Genomic DNA, 11,508 nt, shown 5'->3' on the forward strand with positions numbered 1-11,508 from the left:
GGGGGGCAAGACCAGGTCACCAGGATCGGGCCAGGGACTGATGTCCCCAGTCACCGTAAAGCCACCAAAAGACCCCTCCCCATGAGCAGGGGACGGGAAGACCTCGCTTTTCCCCTCAAGGAGCTGTGGGTCGAGGGGCTCTATGGGGGCAGCTGACCCCAATAAGGTCCCTTCTCAGTGGGGGGACAGGGCCTGAGTCGTGGTCCCCGAGCCCTGTCCGTGAATTTGGGGCTTGCTTTTCCCTCCTGGCTCCGAGAGCAGCCACCAAAAGACCCCTCCCCATGAGCAGGGGACGGGAAGACCTCGCTTTTCCCCTCAAGGAGCTGTGGGTCGAGGGGCTCTATGGGGGCAGCTGACCCCAATAAGGTCCCTTCTCAGTGGGGGGACAGGGCCTGAGTCGTGGTCCCCGAGCCCTGTCCGTGAATTTGGGGCTTGCTTTTCCCTCCTGGCTCCGAGAGCCGCGCTCCGCTGAATTCCTGGTCGGCTTTAGCTCCCCGAAGTGCCCCGCCAGCTTGGCTGCCAAAATTGGGCGAGAAACCAGCGTTTCTGAGCAAGTTGGGCTCAGCCCGGAGCCGCGCATCCTCCGGGGTCATCAATATTAACCGTGACGATGCGCATGGGTTCCAGCCTGACTGCCGAGAAGGGATGCTGGGACTCGGAATGAGAAATTATGTTAATTGAGTTGATTATCCATTCATGTGTTTCCTCCCCGGCGGGTGCGATGATGCCGGCGTTGGGTCGTCTGGCTGCGGCCGTAATCCTCCGGTGAAGTTTCATGCTCCAGTTCCTCATCCGCAAAGGGGGAGAAGGCGGAGGAGGGGGGGGGGAATCCACAAAAGAGCAAAGCCCAGCCCTGAAAGCTGTCAGATCCGAGATGCTAAGGACAGAGCATGGAGGGTTTGTGTCCTCCCAGGCACCTCTGCTTCAATCCAGACTTCATTTTTTAAGCGTATGTAGGGCTCTGAAATGCATCAAATATTCACTGGCGCTTTGGGTCCTGCCTCTGCTTTCCCTGGGACTCGAGAAATGCTATTTTTACAATCCGCCTCCCAAATTTGCGCTGTATTTTAAGTAGCCTCGAGCTGACAATCCCGCTCGAGCCCTGGAGACCCGTGTCAAGATCATCCGTGCACGAGTCGCTGCGCCGGCGGCTGGAGGAGCTTTAATGCAAAGGCTGAGAGCCCTGGCAGCCATCCTGCTCCCGAAATATCTGTGGGGACGCGCTAGCTCCCCTCCCTGCTAACCCCAACCCGCTGTCCGCAGGGCTCGGTGGATTGCCCCAACCTGGAGTTCGAATACGGGGATACCGACGGCCACGCTGCCGAGTTAGCAGGTGAAGCGGCATTTTTTTGGGTACTGCGTTGCTGTTATAGGTGCCCGTTGGGGTGGAAAAAATAAAATAAAAAATATATAACCCTCGGGGAGTCGGGCGAGTGGGATGGGGGATGGATATCGAGTGGTATCGTCCTTGCGGTAACAGAGCAAGAGGGATTTATTAATAGACAGTCACTTGCTCCCCGGGGCTGAGAAAAAGGGGCACACGGGGGCACCGGGATTACCCCATGCTCTGAATTATTCGGGACATGATGACAGGCGTGCAGGGGGTGGGAGGACGGGTGGTGAAGTGTCACCCTTTATCGTGGGCGTCACAATGGGTCGAGTTCTTGTCCTGTATCTTCCAACTCCAGCTGCTTCTGCCCTGTAACCCTCGGGGTCCCCAGCATTGCTCAGCCAGCAAAGGGGTCGATTATTTTTAGCTGCATGTCCCTGAATAAAGCGCTTTTTTTTTCCTCGTGGGATCCTTCCTCCTCCCTTGGGACCATTTCAGTTCCCCATGGTGCTGCTCAGCACCGCAGGACCCTTAGGAATTATATAGGAAGTGGTAGGAATTATATAGGAACAACATCGTGCTCCTTCATGTCCAGTCCCTATTTGCAGGTCCCAAAATATCCGAGCCGCTGGGTGTGAAATCAAGTGCAGGTCTTTCCCGGGTGCTCCTGCAAGTCCTTCCCTTTGCAAACTGGTTTAACTGGGACAGAAAATTATCCATGAAATAACCCTATGAAATTGCAGCTGCAGCTCGAGCACCGTTGCTGTGGGCAGGGATGTGGGAACAGTCCCAGACATGGGGCTAAAAATGCTGAATTGGGTGGTTTCAAGATGCACCTTGAGTCTACAGAAGAGCTCAGGGATGAGCTTGGGACTCTGCCCCGCGTCCCCTCAGTTGCGTAGGGATTCCCTCAAGGAATTTGGTGATGATGAGGAGAGTGAAACCTTTTCGAGTCCTTGCTGACCCCTTTCTCCATCAGAGCTGTACAGCTACACCGAGGAGCACGAGCTCAGCACCAACAAGAGATGCTTCGAGGAGGATTTTCACGCTCAAGGTACCAGCTCTGGGCTCAGCACCCTGGGGCTTGGTGCAGGCCCCCCCAAGGAGGCACCCAACTGGTTCTTGTGTCCCCCTTTTCCAGTGCAGGGCAGGAGGTGGCTGGAGCTGGACGGGGCTCAGCAGAAGGCCTACGTCATGCGGCTGCTGGATGGGCTGGAGGTGGTCAACAGGGACAAGCGGCTCAAAGTGGCACGGGCCATCCTCTACCTGGCACAGGGTAAGAAACCCATCATCTACATCCGGATGCGGCTGCCTGGCTTCATCACAGGGGTTTGGGAGGAGCCTTCTCTTGGGATGCAGTGAAGCTCCTTCCTGGGATGGCCCCATGTGCTCCAGGGCTTCAAAGGCAACTCTCCCATAGCCACTGTCTCCCTTTGGGCCTCTCCAGGTGTTTTTGGAGACTGCGATAACGAAGGCGATGTCCTGCACTGGTCTCGGCACAACAGCTTCCTCCTGTACCAGCTGGGAACCTTCACTGCCTTTCTGGAGCTCCTCAACATGGAGATCGAGTGAGAGGACCCGCACTGCCCTTTCCCTCCTCACCCTCACCTTTTTCGTCTTCTTTCTCCCCATCCTCCTCACCCTCTTCTTCTACCCTCCTTGCCCTCCTCTTCATCCTCTTTGTACCCATCCTTCTTGCTCTCTTCTTTCATCCTCCTCACTCACCTCCTCTTCATCTTCTTTCTCACATTCATTGCTCTCTTCTTCCATCCTCCTCGCCCTCCTCATCTTCTTTCTCACTGTCCTCCTCACCTTCTTATTCCATCCTCCTCATCTTCCTCCTCTTCATCTTCTTTCTCACCATCCTCCTCACCCTCTTATTTCATCCTCCTCAGTGTCCTCACCCTTTGCTTCTTCGCTTTCTTTCTTCTCATCCTCCTTGCTCTTTTCTTCCATCCTCCTCACCCTCCTCCTCTTTACCTTCTTCATACCCATCCTTCTTGCCCTCTTCTTTCTCCTTCCTCCTCCTCCTCTCCTCCCTCCTCCTCCTCACCGAGGACCAGGGAGGTGCTGCAGACACAGCATGGCCCCGAGCGCGGTGTTTCCACTGCAGCAGACATAGGCTGGGGGTCGGGGCAAGGAGTAGCCCATGCCCAGTGGCTGTTACTGAGCTCGTCCCCTTCCCCGCAGCAACAGCCAGGCCTGCAGCAGCGCCCTGAGGAAGCCGGCCATCTCGCTGGCTGACAGCACGGAGCTCAGGTACCTCCTTCTCTGTCCATGTTAACACAGCAGGTGGAGGCTATGGGACAGCCTCTGGGGACAAAGTGACCTCTGGCTGGCAGCATCATCTGTTTGCCGTGGTGTCCTGGCAGGGTGCTGCTCAGTGTCATGTACCTGATGGTGGAGAACATCCGTGTGGAGCAGGAGGCGGATCCCCCCGAGTGGAAAACCTGCCGGGAGACCTTCAGGATGGAGCTGAGTGAGCCACAGAGTTCGTTGTGCCCCAGAGAGGTCCCTTTGTTGTGCTGGACCAGCGAGGAGACCTCAGGGAGGGGGGATCTGCTCTGAACCTGCTCCTGGTCCCTCTCTCCACCAGGTTTCCCCGTGCACACCGACGAGCCATTTGCTCTTCTGCTCTTCACGATGGTGACCAAGTTCTGCAGTGGCCATGCTCCACATTTCCCCATGAAGAAGGTCCTGCTCCTGCTCTGGAAGGTGCTTCTGGTGGGTGCAAACCCTTCTTCTTTCCAGAAAGTGGTCATTTTGGGAATAGTGCTGATGCAGCCAGGACATTCCCCACTATTCAAACCAACCATAACAAGGTTATTTAGGATGGCAGAGGAGGCTGGCACAAGACAAACAGTTTCTTCTGGGATGAGGGTGGGTTGAGCCATGCAGAGGACATGAGGTGGGGGATGAACCAGTGACGTGGTTTCTCCATCGTCAACTCTCCAGTTTGGTGGCCCTGGAAGCCCTGAAGAGCCACGCAGTCCAGGTGAGATGTCTGCTCCCCACTCTCTCACCTCTCTTGCTGGTCCCTAGTTCACGCTGGGTGGATTTGAAGCCCTGCAGACGATGAAGGTGAGGAAGAGGGAAGAGTTGGGGCTGCCGCCCTTGCCGGAGGACAGCATCCAGGTGATGCGCAGCATGCGCGCCGCCTCACCTCCCACCTACTCCATCGAGCTCATGGAGCAGCAGCAGCAGCAGCAGAAGCGCGGTCACCGCAGCCGGCGGGTAGGTGCGGGCTCATCCTCCTGGCAGATGGCCCAGGATGCTTTTCCAGTGGGGACCATCATCTGTTCAAGGAGCCAGCCTGTGCTCAGGAGTGTATTTCCCTTTCCACCCCAAGTGCTCATGCGTTTTGCAGTTTCATAGAATCACGGAATGGTTTGGGTTAGAAGGGACCTTTCAAGCTCATCCAGTCCAACCCCAACCAGTCCAACACCTCTGCAATGAGCAGGGACATCTTCACCTCAGTCAGGTTGCTCAGAGCCCCATCCAACCTGGCCTTGAACACTTCCAAGGATGGAGCATCTACCACCTCCCTGGGCAACCTGTGCCAGTGTTTCACCACTCTCAGCATAAAAAATATATTCCTTTTACCTAGTCTTAATCTTCCCCTCTTTTAGTTTAAAACTCTTTGTCCTATTGCAACAGGCCCTAGTAAAAAGTCTGTCCCAATCTTTCTTATAAGCCCCCTTTAAGTATTGAAAGGCCATAATAAGGTCTCGCCAGAGCTTTCTCTTCTTAAGACTGAACAACCCCAACTCTCTCAGCTGTCTTTGTAGCAGAGCTGCTCCAGTCCCTGAGCATCTCTATGGCCTCCTCTGGATCCACTCCAACAGCTCCATGGCCTTCTCATGTTGGGGGCCCCAGAACTGGATGCAGCACTGCAAGTGGGGCAGAGCAGAGCAGAGCAGAGGGGCAGAATCCCCTCCCTGGCCCTGCTGGCCATGCTTCTTGTGATGCAGCCCAGGATGGGGTTGGTTTCTGGGCTGTGAGCGCACATTGCTGGCTCATGTTGAGTTTTTTTTATCCACCAATTTCAGTTGCGGAAGATCAGCCCCACAATGCATTTGACCCAGAGGAAGTGAGAGGGCATCCTGACCCTACGGCAAAGGGCTGATAAGCGCCTGGTAGCAAACCACTCTCAGCTAGCTTGTCTTTTTTCAGCTCAACTCCTGGAGTTACTGCGTTATGGCCAGAGGATGAAAACACCTCTTTTGCTAGGGAAGCGATGTTGGGTTGTAGCTCTAAAAATTAAGATGGAAAATGGGGTCACACCTCAAGGTTAGAGGTACAGAGGGGGTTGTTCCTTGTCCAGACTTTGGTGGGAACAGCTGGGAGGGAAATCCTCACCTGAGGATCATCTGAGTGCTTGATCCTTCCAGGAGGGAAAGGTTTGGTAGGGAAATGAAATCCATGGAGTGACTTGAATTTCTCCTTCCCCTTCTGCTGCAGCCCCTGGTAAAGCAAGACAGTTTGGATATCTACAACGAAAGAGACCCCTTTAAGAATGATGAAGCAGGAGTTGATGAAGAGGAGAACGATGACGTGGAGAGCGGGATCGAGGGGGAACTGGACCTGATGGAGCGGGACACGATTATCCCCGCTATGCCTGCTCAGCGCCCGCCTATTGAAAGGGTGTCATTCCCCAAAGGGCTTCCCTGGGCCCCCAAAGTCAGGTAAAAACATCTGGTTTCATTGCCATCCCACCCAGTCTTATCAATTACCTCTCCTGGAGTTCCTTGCAGGCTGAACATCAGTCTGCGGTGAGTTTGTTGGCCTCTGGCAAGTTGAACTGAAGTGACTCCACTTCTTTTTTTTTTTTTTGTTTTGGTTGGTCCTTTCTGGATTGGATTTAGCTGAGCCCTTCCCCAAGCTTTGCAAACCAAGTGTGGCCAAGCTTGACTGACAAGTGGCAATCCCATTTTTGGAAATCCCAGGTTGTACTGGGAAGGAGGTTTGTGCTGGGACGCTGTGGGAGCAGGGACCATGGAGTGGGAGCTGGGTCAGCTTTCCCAACCACCACCAGTGGATCTTGGTAGGGCAACGTCCTAGACTTATCATCTTGGGAACTGATGGTTAATGACATCGCCTCTTGCTTGTTGAGTGGGACTCTGGTGTTGCCATTGAAGCCTTGCTCTAAGGTGAGAAATTGGTGAAAAACATCTGAGGATAAAGTTGTTGGTGATTTTCCTTCCTAAGACCAGTTCTGCTACACATGATATAGGGGAGGGTTAAGAAAAGAGGGTGAAATTCTCTTTCCGCTTCCCTCTAATCCATGTGTGTTTTTTTGCTGTTGATCCGAAGTCTGAATTTAATCCAGGACCTTTAAAACACAGGAGCAAATACATCTTTTCAATGTGGGAGCTGTGACAGGGTTAAGTGTGTTTATTCAGAGCACTCCTCACAGGGACACGGCAAGAACTGGTTTCCCACGTGGGTCTCCGCGCACATGGTGCCATCGTACCCCACATAACTTAATGCGCTCAGCATCAAAATCAAATGGCCATTGTTTTCCTTGGCTGCTGCCTTGCAAATCCAGCTGGGTTTCTTTTGGCCAGTGAGAGCCTTGGCTCACAGTTCATGTCTTACTTGTAGCACTGAGACCCTGACCAGTTCTCATGAAAGATGCCCAAGACGGGCGAGATGTCGGCTTGGTCTCTCGGAGCAGCACGTGCTCCGCCAGACTGCAGAGATGACATTTGTTTGTGCAAAGTGAGCAGATGCCACTTGAAGATGTGTGTGCTAGGAGCACATAAGGTGGATAAAAAAGCACTGGTTGTATATGACTCCTCTCCATTTATTTCATAGAATTGTAGAGTACTGTGTTCAGCTCTGGGGCTCCCAACATCAGAAGGCCATGGAGCTGTTGGAATCCAGAGGAGGCCACGTTGATGCTGAGGGGCTGGAGCAGCTCTGCTCTGGAGACAGCTGAGAGAGTTGGGGGTGTTCAGCCTGGAGAAGAGAAGGCTCCAGGGGGACCTTTCAGTACTTGAAGGGAGCCTATGGGAAAGCTGGGGAGGGACTATTTAACAGGGAGTGTAGTGGTAGGACGAGGAGTAATGGTTTCAAACTGAAAGAGGGGAGATCAGATACTAGGAAGAAATTCTAGGGTGGTGAGGCCTTGGCCCAGGTTGCTCAGAGAAGCTGTGGGTGCCCCCTCCCTGGCAGTGCCCAAGCCCAGGTTGGATGGGGCTTGGAGCAGCCTGGGCTGGTGGAAGGTGACCCATCTGCCCACTTCCCATGGTCTTCCACAGCAAATACAAATGGTTTTAGTTCACTTTGCTCCTGACCTACAAGAGCAATGGTGGCTCTAGCCACCTGCTATCAAGCCCTCTAGAAATCAATCCTAGAAAGCTCAAAAGTTCATGCTGGTCTCATGCTGCTGTCCTTTCTGAGAAATGTAGGCTGTGATCTGGTATATGTCTGTTTTCCAACCTTCTCCTTGGTTTTTTTTTTCTCTGCTGCTCCATCAGACAAAAAGACATCGAGCATTTCCTGGAAGCAAGCAGGAACAAATTCATCGGATTCACGCTGGGACAGTGAGTGTTGCGTGTGGAGGTCCAACAAAGTCTGCCCCACAGCTCCCATGAGTGCAATTTAACTGGCAGGAAGTGTCCACAGAGCTCAGGTTTTCTCGACTCAACCAGCCTGAGGTGTGCTCAGGATGATGTGGCGCAGCGCTGAATTTCACTGGGGCTGCAGCATTGCACTCGGCGCTATGAAAACATGTTATTGGAGATGCTGGTCTCCAAGGACCTCTTTCTATTAAAAATCAGACCTAGCCCAGAATAAGTGACCCCTGGCCCAAGCCAGAAAGCGGTTTGATGTGGGAGGGAGTCAGGATCAGCTGGTATCCACAGCAAATCACCCAGTTTGTGAATAAATCAAGCCATGGGTGCAGAGTCATCCCAGCAGGATATATCTGGGGTTAGGTGTGGTGCTGGGCTCAAGTTGGTTTCATATAGAGACCTGATTTCACCCCAGTTCCTCACCCCAATGTCTCCCCTCTCTGTGCAGGCTCTGCTGGGGAGGAAGTGGGAGGGTGGGCAGCTCACGCTGAGACCTCCCCCAACCCCTGACCCATCTGGGATGTGTTCAGCAGTCTCAGTAGACTACAGGCTCCCTATTTTACCTTGAATGAGATGGAAATGTTTAAACCCAGATCTCCTCAGCTTCATACTTACCTTCTTTCATCCCCCACAGAGACACCGAAACCCTGATAGGGCTACCACGGCCAATCCATGAAAGCGTGAAGACACTGAAGCAGGTGAGATGGTGGCTCCACGTGTGGTGCTTGGATGAAGCAGTCCAGAAAGCCCTGCTGAGCGGCAATCTAACCTCATCTAACCTCATCCCTTGCTATTTTCACTCCCTGGCAATCAGCAAATGCTCTGAGATGGGATTGGACCCCTGGGAATCTCATGGAAGCAGGAAAATCTTTGGCCAAGATCACCAGGGCCACAGGGAGTTTCCAAGGCATTAAGTCTCATACACATAAACTTGATGATAGAGCACTTATAAGAAGTTTCAAGTTCCTCAGACATATGCTCTCAGCTCATAGTAAATATTTCATGTGAATTTACTCTTCTGTGCCTCTTCAGCAATGTGTTCAGTCTGAGCTCTTGCTCTCTCTGCCTTGGGAAGTCAATCTGATGAATGCAGTCAGGGTCTAAACAGCTCAAGAGGGGCTGGATATTCACATGTGGTGAGGGATCCTCATGTCTGATGTCCAGCTGAAACACAGTTACTGAAGGGAGTAAGAGGGTCCCCTCTTGTTAATTGTTGTGGAAAAGCTTCTGGAACTTCCTGCAGGAATTGGAGCAAAAAAACGGAAAACCAGGCCCTCACTGCAATTCCAAGTAGATTGTCCAGCACTTGGACTTTCTCTTTACCCAAGGTGTAGCATTGCTTTGTCCTGGTGAGCATTTGCCACGTGCTTTGATGGTGACAGACTTTCAGAGTTGGGTCCCCAGACCTGTGCTGTTCCCAGGGGGAATCATGGCCAGCCTTGGCTCCTGCAGTGCTCCATGTGGTGTGAGATTCCTCCAGAGTCCTGACCCTATCAAAGGTCTGGATTGCCTTCTGTAGGTGATTGTTCCTCTCCATTTACTTACAGAGAGATCCTAGAAGGAGTAGGTAGAAGTAATCAAAGATGTGATGTGTGAGGAGCTTCAGGGACAGTGGGATGTCCCACACAAAGATGAGTTCTCCGTGTATCTGCTGTGGCCTATACACCTAACTCAGATATTACTGAAACCAGCAAATGTTGTTATCACTGACTGTGTTTCATCCTTCAGTTGTGATACTGCTCTACCTCTGTCTCTGTATTTTGCCAGCACAAGTACATTTCCATCTCGGATGTCCAGATCAAGAACGAGGAGGAGCTGGAGAAGTGCCCCATGTCTCTGGTAAGAAGTTTCTGCTCCCCATCACTAGATAGATGTGTGGAAGATTTCCAAGGTGTCATAGAAATCCATACGTTCTCTGTGATCCTTAGGATGCTCTTTTTGCTAAAACACCGTATCTTGATCAAATGTAGCAGTGGAGAAAGGTCTGGAGCTTCCTGCTGTCAGCATGAAGCTATGCCCGTCATTAAGTCCTCAAGCTGGGTTTTATGGAGGTGACTGATGTATCTCAACTGTGTGGACTGGAAATACCTGATTTCCCTTGTTTCGAATGTTTTTCTATGCTAGGGGGAAGAGGAAGTCCAAGAAACCCCTTGTGAGATCTTGTATCGAGCAATGTTGTACAATCTCCCCCAGTATATGGTAAGCCTGCAATTCTTGAAAGTGAAGAGCTTTTGAGTGGGCAATGGTGTCAATCTGTGAGCTGCAGAGCTCAGCGTGGGGCTGCTGGGGTATGCTCAGGACTTGAATGGTGAGATTTGGGTAAGAATCCGGAGCAGAGTTGGCTGGAAAGTACAGTCCAAGGGGAGGGATTCAGAGGATCAAGGGGTGCGGATACACAGGGGCTTGGTCAAACAGTTGGAGACAGGTGAGTGGATGGAAAACAGGATGTGTGCAAAGGATTTGGAAGAAGGAACAAAGTCCTCCACATTGGTGGGAGCTCAAAATTGGCTCCTGCAGGACACCAAGGGAAACCAGTTGGAAATGGCCTTGTGTCATCTGAGCTACGTGAGCTGTAGTAATTACCAGCAAGTCATTGCACACTGATGCATCTTCACTTATGACCTCAAGAAGCAACCTGAGGACTTCACTGGTCCCTTGAGCTTTGCAGGGATTAACTTTCTGTTATGCTATGCTGATCTCTGAGCGTGATGGCTTGCTGGGCCAGGAACCAAATTAAACCATCATCGTGCTTTACGTGGCTCAGCAAACAAGGTGGTAACACCTTTAGGTCTCTGCCAACCTGACTGTGCTCTCAAACTGTGGAGAATCTGTAAGATATGACCTTCCTTACAGGGGTCTCCCTTGCAGCCTTCCCAGAGGATTCCCAGAGGACTACAAATGAGTGTCCTGAAATTCGGCTACGTTTAGATGCTAATTGGGTAACATGCAGTATATCCATAGGGAGAGGCAAACACAGATTTAAATGCACCAAGATCCTGGTGTATCTTGTGTTATTTTAACTGTACTACTAGAGCTCAGGTGCTTGTGAGGCCTGAAGTTAATGCTAAAACAGAGCTGCTGTGCTCCCCACACTTGGCCTGTCCATCCAGGGTATAAAAGGAAAAGTTGAGCTTTGACATAAGCAGTCCATGACAGTGAGCGGAGCTTGGGCTGGTGAAAACCTGTAGAGTTGGCTTGAAGTTGTCTGGTTTCAGCAAGTAAAGAAGGAAGGAATACCCCTTCCTGGGAGCATCCCTTCACGCCTGTCCTCCCCTGCAGATAGCTTTGCTGAAGATCCTCCTTGCCGCGGCGCCCACCTCCAAAGCCAAGACCGACTCCATCAACATCCTGGCAGATGTGTTGCCTGAAGAGATGCCGTAAGTCCCTTAGGAGGTGGCCACCAGCCATCTTAGCTTTGCCACGAAGTCTTGGGCCAAGCAGGAGAGTTGGGGTTTACCAATAGGTTCAGGGAGACTCAAGATTTGAGTATGTCTCTTTGGATAGGTGCAAGCTATTGCTGCCACCAGGACAGAGGGGTGAAAGCTGAGGAAATGATGCTGGTTGCATTCCCCTGGCTGCAGGGAATAATTTAATGAAATA

General features: G+C 52.1%; 1 protein-coding gene across 1 annotated transcript; it reads left to right on the top strand.

Annotated features, from left to right (window-relative positions):
- Positions 1-1,136: 1,136 nt before the first annotated feature.
- LOC104540445 (striatin-interacting protein 2-like) lies at positions 1,137-11,289 on the top strand (the record flags this gene model as incomplete). Its single annotated transcript, XM_010184254.1, is given in 14 exon segments — positions 1,137-1,333; positions 2,310-2,384; positions 2,472-2,606; positions 2,778-2,898; positions 3,521-3,589; positions 3,703-3,809; positions 3,927-4,054; positions 4,373-4,564; positions 5,792-6,015; positions 7,813-7,878; positions 8,543-8,606; positions 9,676-9,747; positions 10,033-10,107; positions 11,188-11,289. Coding segments are annotated over 14 exon segments (1,627 nt in total), but the record flags the coding sequence as incomplete, so codon positions are not given.
- Positions 11,290-11,508: the final 219 nt, after the last annotated feature.

Source organism: Mesitornis unicolor, unplaced genomic scaffold (genome assembly GCF_000695765.1).
Source record: "Mesitornis unicolor isolate BGI_N332 unplaced genomic scaffold, ASM69576v1 scaffold22105, whole genome shotgun sequence".
NCBI classification, from domain to species: Eukaryota; Metazoa; Chordata; class Aves; order Mesitornithiformes; family Mesitornithidae; genus Mesitornis; species Mesitornis unicolor.